The sequence below is a fragment of the Ailuropoda melanoleuca genome, chromosome 2, assembly GCF_002007445.2.
Source record: "Ailuropoda melanoleuca isolate Jingjing chromosome 2, ASM200744v2, whole genome shotgun sequence".
Classification (NCBI taxonomy): domain Eukaryota; kingdom Metazoa; phylum Chordata; class Mammalia; order Carnivora; family Ursidae; genus Ailuropoda; species Ailuropoda melanoleuca.
The window spans coordinates 121,069,514-121,084,186 of NC_048219.1; the positions used below are offsets into that span (position 1 = coordinate 121,069,514).

At 35.1% G+C, this 14,673-nt stretch overlaps 1 protein-coding gene across 1 annotated transcript; it reads left to right on the forward strand.

Annotated features, from left to right (window-relative positions):
* Window positions 1–5,133: 5,133 nt before the first annotated feature.
* LOC100480635 (metabolism of cobalamin associated D) lies at window positions 5,134–14,340 on the forward strand. Its single transcript, XM_011236160.3, has 5 exons — window positions 5,134–5,425; window positions 8,657–8,762; window positions 9,332–9,462; window positions 12,827–12,913; window positions 13,825–14,340. The coding sequence occupies exons 1-5, from the start codon at window positions 5,180–5,182 to the stop codon at window positions 14,017–14,019; spliced, it is 765 nt and encodes a 254-aa protein (XP_011234462.2). The 5' UTR covers window positions 5,134–5,179; the 3' UTR covers window positions 14,020–14,340.
* The last annotated feature ends 333 nt before the right edge of the window (window positions 14,341–14,673 follow it).

Genomic DNA, 14,673 nt, shown 5'->3' on the forward strand with positions numbered 1-14,673 from the left:
GTAAATAAGACATTTGCACCATTTGCAAATATCTTCTCCAATACAGTAGGCTGCCTTTTTGATTTGTAGTCTTCTTGTTTTAATAGTTTTCTTCACTGTGCAAAAAACCTTTTTGTTTTGATATAGTCCCAATAGTTTAATTTTGCTTTTGTTTTCCTTGCCAAAGGAATCTAGAAAAATGTTTCTGCAGCTGAGGTCAAAGAGATTACTGCCTGTTTTCTTCTAAGAGCTTTATGGTTTGAGGTCTTACATTGAGATCTTTAATCTATTTTGAGTTTATTCTGTGTATGGTGTAAGAAAGTGGCCCAGTTTCATTACTTTTGCATGTAACTGTCCGATTTTCTCAACACTATTTAAGACTATCTTTCTCCCATTACATATTGTTGCCTCCTTTGTTGTGGATTGACCATGAAAGTGTGGGTTTATTTCTAGACTCTATTCTGTTCCATTGATCCGTGTGTTTGTATTTGTACCAGTGCCATACTGTTTTGATTACTATAGCTTTGTAAAGTATCTTAAAATCTGGGATTGTGGTATCTCCAACTTTGTTCTTCTTTCTCAAGATTGTTTTTGCTATCCAGGGTCTTTTGTGGTTCCATACAAATTTTAGGATTATTTGTTCTAGTTCTATGAAAAATACTGTTGGCGTTTTGATAGGAATTGCATTAGATCTGTAGATTGCTTTAGGTAATATGGACATTTTTAACAATATTGGTTCTCCCAGTCCATGAGCATCACATATCTTTCTACTTGTTTGTGATATCTTCAATTTCTTTAATCAGTATTTTATAGTTTTCAGAGTATAGGTTGTCTTTCAGCCTCCTTGGTTAAGTTTATTCCCAGGTATTTTATTCTTTTTAATGCAGTTATAAATGGGATTTTTTTTTAATTTCTTTTTTTTGTTGTTGTTTAAGATTTTATTAACACAGAGAGAGTACAAGCAGGGGGAGCAATAGGCAGAGGGAGAGGGAGAAACAGGCTCCCTGCTGAGCAGGGAGCCCAATATGGGGCTCAACCCCAGGACCCTGGGATCATGACCTAAACTGAAGGCAGACACTTAACCAACTGAGCCGCCTAGGCATTCCTCTTTCTGCTACTTTTATTAGTGTATAGAAATGCAACAGATTTCTGTGTGTGTGTGTGTGTGTGTGTGTGTGAATGTGAATGTATGTGTGTGTGTACGTATATTTTTTTTTCCAGCAGTTGCACTACTATTTACCTAAAGAATACAAAAACACTAATTCAGAGTAATACATGCACCTCAGTGTTTATAGTAGCATTATCTACAGTAAAATTATGGAAACAGCCCAAATGTCTATTAACTGATGAATGGATGAAGAAGAATATTAGCCATAAAGAAGAATGAAAGCTTGGTATTTGCAATGACATGGATGGAGCTAGAGAGTATTATGCTAAGTGAAATAAATAAAGATAAATAACATGATTTCACTCATATGTAGAATTTAAGAAACAAGCAAAGGGGCATCTGGGTGGCTTAGTCGTTTAAGCTCCAACTCTTGGTTTCGCCTCAGGTCATGGTCTCAGAGTAGTGAGATTGAGCCCAGAGTCTGGCTCCGCACTCTGGGAATCTGCTTGAGATTCACTTCCTCCCCTCTTCCCCCCCCCCCCCCCCCCCCCCCGATTTCTCTCATGCTCGTTCTCTCTCTCTCTCAACTAAATGAATCTTTAAAAAAAAAAAAAAGAAAGAAATGAGCAAAGGAGTTTTTTGATTACTGATTCAGTGTCATTGCTAGTAATCAGTCTATTCAAATTTTCCTATTTCTTTTGGATTCAGTTTTGGGAGGTTACGTTTCTAGGAATTTATTCATTTCTTGTAGGTTGTCCAGCTTGTTGGCATATAATTTTTCCTAATATTCTCTTATAATCCTTTGTGTTTCTGTGGTGACAGTTATTTCTCCTCCTTCATTTCTAAATTTGTCTTCTTTCTTTGATGAGTCTGAGTGAAGGTTTATCAATTTTGTTGATCTTTTCTAAGAACCACCTCCTGGTTTCATTGAGTTTGTTTGTTTTTTAGTCCCTGTTTTATTTATTTTTGATCTACTTTTCATTCTTTCCTTCTTTCTCTTGGCTTTTGGTTTTGTTTTTCTTAGCTCCTTTAGGTGTAATTTAGGTTGTTTGAGATTTTTCTTGCTTCCTGAGATGGGCCTGTATTGCTATAATCCTTTCTCTTGGAACAGATTTTGAGGAATCCCAAGATTTTTGACTATTGTGGTTTCATTTTGATTTGCCTCCATCTATTTTTATTTCCTCTGATTTCTTGGTTGACTATGCATTCATTGTTCAGTAGCATTTTATTTAGCTTCCATGTATTTGTATTCTTCCAGTGTTGTGGTGGGGAAAAAATGCATATGATTCAGTCATTTCAAATTTATTGAGACTTGTTCTGTAGCCTATCATGTGATCTATTCTGGAGAATGTTCCATGTTTTTGATGGAATGTTCTGAATATAGGTTACATTCATCTGTCCCAGTGTGTCATTTAAAAAGTGTCTCCTTGTTGATTTTTGTCTGGATGATCTATCCGTTGATGTAAGTGGGGTGCTAAAGTCCTCTACTGTTGTACTACTGTCAACTTCTTCCTTGTCTGTTAATAGTTACTTTATGTATACAGGTGCTCTCATGTTGGGTGTCAGAGTATTTACAGTTGTTAAGCCTGATTTAATGGTGATGAACTCTTTTCTTTTGTTTGGGAAATTTTTATCGCTCCTTTGTTCTGAATGATAGCCATGCTGGATGGAGTATTCTTGGTTGCAGGTTTTTTCCTTTTCGGCACTCTGAATATATATCATGCTACTCCCTTCTGGCCTGCAGAGTTTCCTCTTAGAAATCAGATGATAGCTTTATGGGATTTCCCTTGTATGTGATTGCTCTGTTTTCTCTTACTGCTTTAAAAATTGTCTTTATCACTCCGTTTCCCATTTTAAGGATTATGTGTCTTAGTGTGGACCTCTTTGGGTTGATTTTGTTGGTGGCTCTCTGTGTCTCCTGGATCTAGATATGTATTCCCTGCTTCAGGTTTGGGAAGTTTTCAGCTGTTATTTCTTCAAATAAATTTTCTGCTCCCTTTTCTCTTTTCCTTCTGGGATCTCTATAATATGACTGTTGCTACATTTGTGGTGTTGCTGAGTTTCCTTTTTCTCTCTCCTGTCCAGCCTGGTTGTTTTCCATTACCCTGTCTTCCCAGTCACTGATCCATTTGTGTACCTCCTCAAATGTGCTGTTCATTCCCTGTAGTCTATTTTTTATTTTAGTCATTGAGTACATCTCTGGTTCTTTTTATATTTTTATCTGTTTGCTGAAGTTCTAAGATCCTCCACTCTTTCCTCAAGTCCAGTAAGTATATTTATGAGCATTACTTTGAAATCTTTATCGGGTATATTACTTATCTAGATTTCATTTAGCTCTTTTGCTTGTTATTGTCCTGTTCTTTCATTTGGGACATATTTCTCTTTCTCCTCATTTTGTTACTCTGCGTTTTTCCCTATTTATTTAGAAAGTAAGATCTGTGTCTTGATCTTGAAAGTTGTGGGTTTGTGAAGGGTCCTGTGGTGCCTTGTAGCACAATGTGCCCTGTTCTCCAGGACCAGGCGCCTGAGGGGTGACTTTTATATGAGTTTTGTGCACCATACTGTTGTGGCTCAGACGCATTTGCCTTCAGTCCAGTCAGCTCCAAATGTCCATTTTGCTTGTTGTGGGCAGGGTTTGGTCCCCGTGCTGTCAAGGGCCTATTTGGGGCAGGGGAGGGCTTTTAGTTGGACAGTATTAGTAATCAGTCCAGATGCCTGCCTTCAGCCCATTAGCAGGCACTGCAGTTGCACAGAAGTGCAGGGTACTATCTCTTTGATTTGAGAGGCTTTGTTGATTAGTAGGGCCAAGAGATTAGGTGTCTGTTCAAGTCAGTCTGCTGGTGCTTCAGTCAGACAGGTGTGTGTGGTTATCTTCCCCACTGCCCAGGACAAGAGTGATTTTGGAGTGACGGTGTTCACTGTCAGGGCTGCTTGTAGGATGAGATCTGGCTGCAGCTGCTTTGCAGGGACTCCTGCCCAGTGGGGCTTCTTGAATGGAGTGATTCAAAGGAGAACGCAGGAGTGGGTGCACAGTGTTAGCAAGCTATGTGGAGAGTATTCACGTTGGTTCCGCAGATGTCTGGGTATCTAGGCTGAGGTGGGAGGGAGAGAAATTGCACCTGCCAGCTCTTTTGTTCTTGGAGAAGTTTCCTACAGATTTTTGCTTCTTCAACACGTGTTCTTCTCAACACAAATTGAGATTATGTAAAAAAAAAAAAAAAAAAAACTCAATGTATACCCCAGGCACTTTTCAAATTTCTGCTTCTGTGCTGTATCTGGGACCCTCTGGCAATCCCAGAGCTAAACCCACTAACTGTAAAAACCTTTGAAGTTAAGCCCCACTGATTTTCAAAGCCAGATGTTAGGGGCCTTGTCTTCTCAGTGGGGGTGCCTCATGTCTGGAGTACCCTGTGTGGGGTCTTTTCCTCTGCCTTCTCTGTGCTAGTCCCTCCTGTTTGTGGTTAGTCTTACTGGGTAGTTTGGTTTCAAACTGTGTCTCTGCCCCTCCTATCCTTTCTGATTGGCCTCTTCTCTGTGATTAACCCAAAGATTTCCTGGGTGAGTTGCACTGATGCGGTTGTTATACCTAGGTGTTTCTGTGTTAACAAGGTGAACTTAGGATCCTCGTACTTTGCTGTCTTCCCAGGTTCCTTCCAAAATTTACTCTATTTTTAATGACAGTGACTATATTCACTGATGGCAGTGAACACCATCACTCCAAAATCACTCTTGCCCTGGGGAGTGGGGAAGATAACCACACACACCTGTCTGACTTTTTAATATAATGAATTTACATGCAATTCAGAGTTTCTTTCAAACCCCTAATCTGTACCATTTTCTGAATTTCTACATAGTTTCATAAATGACATTTAATGTCATTAAATCCATATACAGTATGGATTACTGTACTTTATTATATCCTTCTCCTTATAACGGACTTGCCTATGAGCCAAAAACTGGTGGGTTTTTTTTTTTAATGACATAAAACTATATTCACACAGGAAAGTAAATTTCAAAGACCTATTGATTTTGTAAAAAATACCTAATTAGAATATTCGTTCAATCCACCAGTGCACTTGACTGTTGGAAAAAATGAATTCATTTTGTTGTTCCTCTTCAGGTTCTCGAACAGTATGGCCTGATGAAACTATGGGACCATTTGGACCTCAGGATCAGAGATTCCAGCTTCCTGGGAACATAGGTTTTGATTGTCATCTCAGTGGGACCACATCACAGAAGAAAAGCCACGTTCATAAAACTTTACCTGATGTTCTCGCAGAACCTTTATCAAGTGAAAGACACGAGTTTGTGATGGCACAGTATGTGAATGAATTTCAGGTAAATTGTTAATATCATTTATTCTGTTTTTCTGATTATTAATACTATATTAGTTTCTTATCATTGTGAACATTATTTTAAAAAGTTTTTAAAAATCTTAATTCCAGCATATTCAAAAACAACATATATAGCTTTTAAAAACTTGGCATTGTTCTATACATGTTTGCTATATAATTTTTTTTTTTTAAGATTTTGTTCATTTATTAGAGAGCCCAGGAAGAGGAGCTGGGGTGGGGGGAGCAGGGATCCTGATGTGGGGCTCAGTCCCAGGACCCCAGGACCATGACCTGAGCAGAGGGCAGATGCTTAATCAACTGAGCCACCCAGGTGCCTCTTTTTTTTTTTTTTTTTTTTTTTTTTTACTTTTTAAGATTTTATTTATTGGAGAGAGAGAGAGAGAGAGCACGAGCATGCATGCACGTGAGCACACAGAGGGAGAGGGAGAAGCAGACTCCCCACCAAGCAGAGCCTGACTCGGGGCTCCATCCTAGGACCCTGAGATCATGACCTGAGCCAAAGGCAGATGCCCAACCAACCGAGTCACCCAGGTGCCCCCCCCCTTTTTTTTAACTTTAGATTACAATCTCTTATAGGTAAATAATTATTCAAAAATACATTGTTTAATAACTGCTTATTTCAAATATAACTTCTGTATTACTAAAAAGTTAGATTGGTTTCACTTGTAAACAGTAATAATTTTATGTGGAATGAATTCCAACTAGTTTTATACTCCTAGGTATTTAAAACTTAAGAAAATTTTGAGATCTCTGAAATTCTTCAGATAGATATCTATCTTTTTTTTTTTTTTAGAAAATGTCNTTTTTTTTTTTTTTTTTTTTTAGAAAATGTCTGAGATGGGGGGGTGCACCTGGGTGGCTCAGATTTCTCTCTCAAATGAATAAAAATAAAGGGAAATTAAAAACAAATAAACTGGTGTTTCTCACCTAAATGGAAAGTTACCTGCAATTCAGAGTTTCTATCAAACCCCCTAATCTGTACCATTTTCTGAATTTCTACATAGTCTCAGGCTGATTTTTTGATGAAAGCCATAATATTTACAGCAGCAGTCCCTCACAGTTGTTATGGTTTATATCAGGTAACCTAACATTTGGAGACAGTTGACCTCCCCTGACATTTTATCTCCGATAATTCCTTCTCTGTCTTCTTGTCTCTTTTGTCTGCCAATTATGTTATTTCCCATGTGTTTCTGTCCATCTTATTTGAATTACTCCCTGCTCACTTAATTCCTTGGCTTCCTAACTTTTTCTGTTTCTGACATTTCTATATTTCTGTCTGCCTACCAAACATCATTATCTGAATGTCTTAGGTTCCCCACCCCCCCATGCCTCAAAACCTGTCCTTACTCAATATGATTAGTGACTTAGTCATTCTCCCACTGTCCCAAGACAAAAATTATACTGCCAAACTTCCACTCCTCTCTCCATCATATCCGCATACAGCATGACAAAATTGCATTGCTTCTACCTCTGAAGTAATTTTTAAATTGTGTCCTTTCACTTCCCACTAATAAAGCCAGAGTTCAAGGCCTCTTACCTCTCCTCAGTTCTTAGAGGCATTATAGTGAGATGGACTGTGAAGCTAGGATAAATCTTGCTTCAAAGGTTAACTCTGCCTTTTACTTAATTTTTTGACNTGTCTCTTTTGTCTGCCAATTATGTTATTTCCCATGTGTTTCTGTCCATCTTATTTGAATTACTCCCTGCTCACTTAATTCCTTGGCTTCCTAACTTTTTCTGTTTCTGACATTTCTATATTTCTGTCTGCCTACCAAACATCATTATCTGAATGTCTTAGGTTCCCCACCCCCCCATGCCTCAAAACCTGTCCTTACTCAATATGATTAGTGACTTAGTCATTCTCCCACTGTCCCAAGACAAAAATTATACTGCCAAACTTCCACTCCTCTCTCCATCATATCCGCATACAGCATGACAAAATTGCATTGCTTCTACCTCTGAAGTAATTTTTAAATTGTGTCCTTTCACTTCCCACTAATAAAGCCAGAGTTCAAGGCCTCTTACCTCTCCTCAGTTCTTAGAGGCATTATAGTGAGATGGACTGTGAAGCTAGGATAAATCTTGCTTCAAAGGTTAACTCTGCCTTTTACTTAATTTTACTTGAGAAAGCTACTTAATATTCCTGAGCCTCTGTTTCTTTATATGTAAAATGGGGATAATATCTAGCCCACAGAGTTGCTATGAGGATTAAATGTGAAATGTACATAAAACACTTAAGTACAAGGTGATCAGTAAATATTGGTTGTTACTGGTCTATGACATGCACAGTAATACTAGCATTAGCTTTTTATATCTGGTCTTGCTATTCTTAATTGTTTATAGACTAAAGTCAAAATTTCTTAATGCGGCCTAAATGACTTAATGACTTTCCACAATTTTGATCCCTTATCTTTACCACTTCACTTCCTGCTACTCTACTCCCTCTGCACTCAAATCACACCATACCTTTTTGTTTTTTTGTTTTTTTTTTTTAATTGTACCATTCTCTTTGACCATTGCATACGCTTGCACTGTTTGTATTTCTTGCTGGACTGTTTTTCCTCCTGAGTTTCTAACCTCCTTTCTACCTATTCTTTAAACTTACCAAACATACACATTAATTCACATGTAGCTCAAATATGATTTCAACCTTTTCCTGATTTTCCCCATCTATACAGCCAGAATACTTCCTTTGTAACTCTGTAGCACTTTTCATATTGGATTACATTTACTCCATCTATTTTTCTTCTGCTTGTTCTTTTAAACCTAAGAGTGCGGGCTGGATTTTTTACCATTGGGGGCTGCTCTTGTCATAGTGTCTGATGTATAGTAGGTGCCCTACAATTTTCAGTTGAATAGAAGCCTCTAAACTCGTCCTGTAGGAGAGGCTATATATTTAAGGATGTTATTTTGTAAATTAGTCCGATTATCCCCATTTTACAGATTACAGAACAAAAGAAAGTAGAAGTAGATCTCAAAATATCAGAGAAGGTAACATTTTAAGAATTGTCATGGCATTTTAGTTTCTTAGCCAACTTCTGCTCATATCAAGTCTTAGAATATTAGTATATTTATATGTTTTGAAGTTTTTAAATCTTTTTATTACCCCACCACCAGTTAATTATTTTTAAAAACTTTCAGGGAATACAAGTTTATAACAGATTAGATATTGTATTTGAACTCCAGCTTTATTTATGTGTCTTACTCTTCTTAGGGTAGTAATGCACCTGTTGAACAAGAAATCAGCAGTGCAGAAACTTACTTTGAAAATGCCAAAGTAGAGTGTGCAATCCAGACATGTCCAGAATTGCTTCGAAGAGGTATAGTGTGCTTCATATATTTACACTAATCTGTATTAGATAATGTCAGTAATTTTCTAATATGTTAAATAATGGAGTCCATAGGAATTGCAATACTTTGTCACTTAATATTTTAATATGTCTGGTCAGAAAAGATTACAGGGCCAAGGTGAGGTCTTTCAGATGTCCCCTGACAGCTGTAGACTTTTCAGTAACTTTTTCCCTGAAATCCTTCTGCTTCTGGGTGATTATTATACTTATAATTTCATGAACTAATATATAAAGTACTGTATGTATTAGTATTAAAATTTTAATAAACTTTTTTGGAAATTACAAGACCAATAACAAGTAACTTTACTTGCTCTTCAGAATTGTTGACAGTAATATTTCAGTTCAATAACAGCAGATGTTAACCAAAAGTTCACTTCAAATTCTTTTTCAAAAATAGTGTGCATTTATCAACCTAACATGGTGCTACAATAATTTAACTTAGTCATCATTTTTCTAAAGAAGTTCTTTTATATATTGCTTCTTTAAAAGGAAAAAAAAAAAAACTTATTTTCTCCCTGGAATTTTTTTTCTTTATAAAGATTTTGCATCACTGTTTCCAGAAGGAGCTACCAACAAACTAATGATTCTGACTATAACACAGAAAACTAAGAATGATATGACTGTTTGGAGTGAAGAGGTAGAAAATGAAAGAGAAATGCTTTTAGAAAAGGTAATTCTTTGCATTGCTGACAGTTTAAATTTTATGATATTTAAATAACAGTGAACCAACATTTTAAAATGATGGGTGTCTTTTTAGCATTTATTCTCTGCTGATGTAATGTATTTCAGTACTAAAGGACCTTTAAATCTTTTCTGAGAATAAAAATGCCATCATTTTTTGTTTTTGTTTTCGTATCTTTGAAAAACTTAGGTTCTGTCCAGTACTTCATTTTTTTTATATTTGTGTTTTAAGAAAATTGGGAAATATAGTAAAAATGGCAAAAATGTAAAATTAACTGTTCATACCCATCACTTTCTCTCTTTAAAACAAATTAAGTAAAAAGTGAAAATTACTCCAGTCTTCAAGGAATAAACCATAATAGTGTACACAGTAATGTATTATATACCCACATTTTTTCCTGTCCTTTGCTTTTTACTAGAAAATGTTTTGACACCTTTCCATAGCATTACACATAGATTTCATACTATGTAAAATCTGCATAGTATTATATTTCATGAGCAAACTATAATTTTTAAAATTCCCTTAGTAATTTATAAGTTGAAAATCAAACTTTTGCTATTATAAGCAGTGAATATATATGTGCATATATTTTTATGCACGTACTTTTATCTGTAGATTCCTAAATAGGAAATTGCTGAATCCAGGGTGTTCTATTCATTTTAAGATTTGTTGGATGCTGCCTAGATTGCCCTAGTATATATGTTGTCACCATAGCTTACCCTGGATATTATTAGCATTTCTTTCCATTTCACCAACCTGAGAAATGTGAAGTGGTAACTTAAAGTCTTCTATTTAAAAATACGTATAAATATATAATACATAAACATGTAATTGTCTTTAAGAGTTTGATTTTGGGTTATATGAGTTTCTACAAGATAGGAAAATATTCTTTGCCTGTGTGACAGGTCAAGATTAGCTTACTTGGGCACTGTAAGTATAATTGAAAAAATGCCCTTTAATAATTTCCATGTAAGATGTTAGCAATTTTTTTTATATTGTCTTTAAGATCAGATATATGGTTCTTTTCATTTGTAAATTATAATTTATATACTGAACAGAATCTTTTAGGATAATGACTTCATACTAAAATGTCCCACATATAACTTTGCTAATAAATTTCATGTAGTCATGATTATGAGCAAGTTACATGCCAGTTAATAAGGAAGTTACAGAGAAGCATAAGAACCGTCTGATTTTAAAGAGATCTGAATTTAGAGAGTTGAAATTTAGGCAGTAACTCAAACATTTTCTATTTACCTATTAAGGCAGTATTTACCTAATGTATACTTACCATTGCTATCATGTAGTCACTGTGAGTTAAAGACTGACCCCAGTATAATTGTGTTTTTTATAACCAATTTCAGGACTTTGAAATGTCATATTGTTTCTAATTTTATAGTGACCAAAGCTATTTTTTTTCCTATGGAAAAAAGATTTTTCTCTATTAGATATGTTAGTGATTATTTTAGAACCATCTGTAGTTTACCCTCAGTAGATATTTTATGTTCTGTAGTTTAAGTCTATTGTAGTTTTTTTCCACCAGATGTCAGTGTTTGCTGTTGATGAGCAGAAATCTTAAGTACTTGAACTGGTTCTTTTTGTGATAATTTGGGATTCTTTTAGTTAACTTTAACCAACATTTCTATTGTTCTGTTCTCCTTGTAGTTTTGTGTAGTTTTGTTTCTGCTCATCAAATTGATATGTTTTCTAATAACTTTTCTAGACCATATTCAGTTGGTTTCCTGTTTAAGAATTGAGGGTTAATGAAAGGCAACAAATATTAAGTATGAAGATAATATTGTGTTCTTTATCTGTATCTTTTTTATTATTTTATAAGAAAGTGCTGGGAGAAAGTAAGTTAGCTTAAGTTGTTTCCTCTATACAGAAAAAGTTTGCTGATTTCTGCTAAAGAGCCACATAGTAAATTTTTAGGTTTTACAGGTTATAGGGTCTCAACTACTCAACTCTACCCTCATATTGTTAAAGCAACCATAGACAATATATAAATGAACAGACATGGATATATTCCAGTGAAACTGTATTTACACATAGAGGCACCCAGCTGGATTTGGCCTTTAGGCTGCAAGTTGCTAACCTCTTATTTTAGGATATGGCCCATCTTCCTCAGGCTTAAACTTTTGGGGATTTCAGCTAAATGCCAGACGTGCTCAGTGAGGTCTTAGCACTCTCTGTGGGCCAGAAATCCATTACCTAGCGCTGCACCAACCTCTGGTAATATCATGGAGCTCCCAGACACCAGTTGGCACTCTCTGCAAGGCCGATTCCTGAAGGAATCTTGCCTTGGGAGTGCACAGCTCCATCCTTGGCTACTGAACCAGGGTGAATTACTCTGCATTCTACTTGGGAACCCCATTTATGCATCTCTCTTCCAGATGCTTCAGCAGAACTCTTGCAAACCTCCTTAGCTTTGTGACCATCACTTTGCTTGAAATTTTCTCCTTTGCCCTGTGACAAACACTGTTCCAGACAGAGAGCTGGAACAAATATGGGGATCACCTAGTTTGTTGCCCTTCTCTCCAAGATTACAGTCTTGTCTGACTATTGTTCAGGATTTAAAGCCATTGCCTCATATTTTAGTCAGTTTTATAGCTTTTAGCAGATGGCAAGTTTGATAGCTGTTGTTCTTTTATGGCCAGAAGTAGATCTGTGTCCTTTTTTTAAACATTTATGGTTTGTCCTTTTTTTTTTTTTTTTAAACACACTAATCTGGTCCTAATATTTGTTACTGTCTTTTTCACTGCTTAGACTTATGATAAGGCTAGTAAAAACATTATAGGAATTACCAAGTAGGATGGTGAGAACAAGATTTTGAATAGGTGATACACATACATTGTCTGTAATAATTATATACTGTACAAAAAATACAGAGAGTATATAGTGAAAATTATGTATCATGGATAGATGTCTTTGTTAACACAAATATGTTTTTAAACAACATTCAAATGAGTGGTTCATATATTTTCATTATGAATATTTTCCCTTTCTTACCTTATTTTTATAATACAAAAATAGTAACTAGATTTTCTAATTTGTGGCAAATTTGGAAGTTAATAGCACAGAACTTATTAGAAATTGTTCCTAAAATAGGAAGTAATTTAGAAGAAAAAATACACAGTTTAGACTTTCTGAAGGAAATGAAAGTGTTGAATGACCCATTAATTTTTTGGACTGGCAAAAATAATCTTTATGACTTTATATCTAATTTATCATTAGTTGTATTTTCTTATTAATCTTATTAAGTTCTCTATCTGAAGCAAAGGATTTTTAAAATTTTATTTTTCAATCTAAGAATGTTATCTTCAGCATATTATTTTTGTCTTTTTCTCTGCAGTTCATTAATGGTGCTAAAGAAATTTGCTATGCTCTTCGAGCTGAAGGCTATTGGGCTGACTTTATTGACCCATCATCTGGTTTGGCAGTAAGTATTACATTTTGAAAATCAGATTAACTTGAAGTAGGAATTTTTTTATTATAAAATTGTTAAATGATCTATTTCTACCAAAGTTACCATTATTTAAGACAGTTTTTAAGCCTCACAACTTTACCCAAGGAAGTACCAGTATGAGTCAGTTCCATTCACAACCTTTGAGGGNTACCAAAGTTACCATTATTTAAGACAGTTTTTAAGCCTCACAACTTTACCCAAGGAAGTACCAGTATGAGTCAGTTCCATTCACAACTTTTGAGGGACCTCCGTCNTTCACAACCTTTGAGGGACTTACAATTAAGTTTTTCTATCTGTCTTTATTATTTTACATCCTCACTAGTAAATACTTTTACATTAATCAACTTGGTAGTTACAAATTAGCAATCATAGTTTAAGGAAGAAAACTTTTTAGAATTAAGAAAATATGGGTGTTAAAAGAAATATTTGTAAATGTTAACTTCCAGGAAGTTGTGTGTCTGACGTTATACTTTGAAGAAAATAAGAACCACTATTGCGGTCACGTTTTAAATTTTGGGTGTAGCTTTCAGTTACAAAAAATAATGAAATTTTTTGTGTCTTAAGATAGGAATATATATTATTTCTCTTCAAAGTCAACTGACTTGTAGACTGGAAATCAAAAACTTACTTTAAAGATTGTGTAGAGTTAAGTGATTGGTTCTGGGTAACGTGTAATTCGCTAGGATTATTGGTTTCACATTTCCAGAAGCACAGGTATTGGATGAAGAGGAAGTGCTTGCTCACATGCAGTACCTAAACTGCCCTTTTTATTTCTTGATTTTTTAAATATTTGAAGTATTAAAATAGGTATGTGTTGATATTTACATAAAAACTATTACATCATTGTCTTTCTTGCTAATGAATATGACTTTTATTTCCTCCAGTTTTTTGGACCGTATACAAACAACACTCTTTTTGAAACAGATGAACGCTATCGACATTTAGGATTCTCTGTGGATGATCTTGGCTGCTGTAAAGTGATTCGTCACAGGCTCTGGGGTACCCATGTGGTTGTAGGAAGTATCTTCACTAATGCAACACCAGACAGCCATATCATGAAGAAATTAGGTGGAAACTAACAGTAATGTTGATTTATTGGCTGTACAATTTGTACGTACCATTTGAGTTGATCTATAAACACTCACAAAAGCTTCAGTTTTTAAAATTTACTTATTTCTAGGTATTTCGACATTTATGGATTTACAGCATTGGCAAGTGGTATGTGATTTTTAAATCTCAAATGTTTATCCATACTATCATTGAATACATATTGATCATATCCACCTTGTATAGAATGTGGTAATTAACATGTAACCAGGACATGATCTCATATTGTTATTTCATCCCTTTATTGGAAAATCCTGTTTTATTTTTCTCTAAAAATAAACCACACATTTGGATCTGTGTTTTTTCATTGCAATATTTTTAAAATACAGTTCTTTAAAAAGAATACTGTAGTTTTTTATTTTTAAGCATTTTTAAAATGCAGTCGAGAATTCTAGATCAGTGTAGCTTCAAGCTTGCTAAGTGTTAGTGTATGACTTTGAAGTAGTGTTATGCTGGAAAAGAAAAAGGATAATGCTGCATCTTTATATGTAAAAGAATATAGATCTCATTCTTATGCATACTAAAAGAATCCTTAACTCCTAGATTTAGGCAGATAAATGTAGGCTATTTTGACAAAATAGTACCTCAGCTGCTAAATCATATTTCTCCATTTTAGTAAGAGAAAC

Excerpts from the sequence above, each read along its gene's own strand:
- LOC100480635 (XM_011236160.3), top strand. The coding sequence starts at position 5,180 with ATGAATTCATTTTGTTGTTCCTCTTCAGGTTCTCGAACAGTATGGCCT. Across the intron at positions 8,763-9,331 it reads TCCAGAATTGCTTCGAAGAG|ATTTTGCATCACTGTTTCCA; the intron begins GTATAGTGTGCT and ends TTCTTTATAAAG. Across the intron at positions 12,914-13,824 it reads ACCCATCATCTGGTTTGGCA|TTTTTTGGACCGTATACAAA; the intron begins GTAAGTATTACA and ends TATTTCCTCCAG.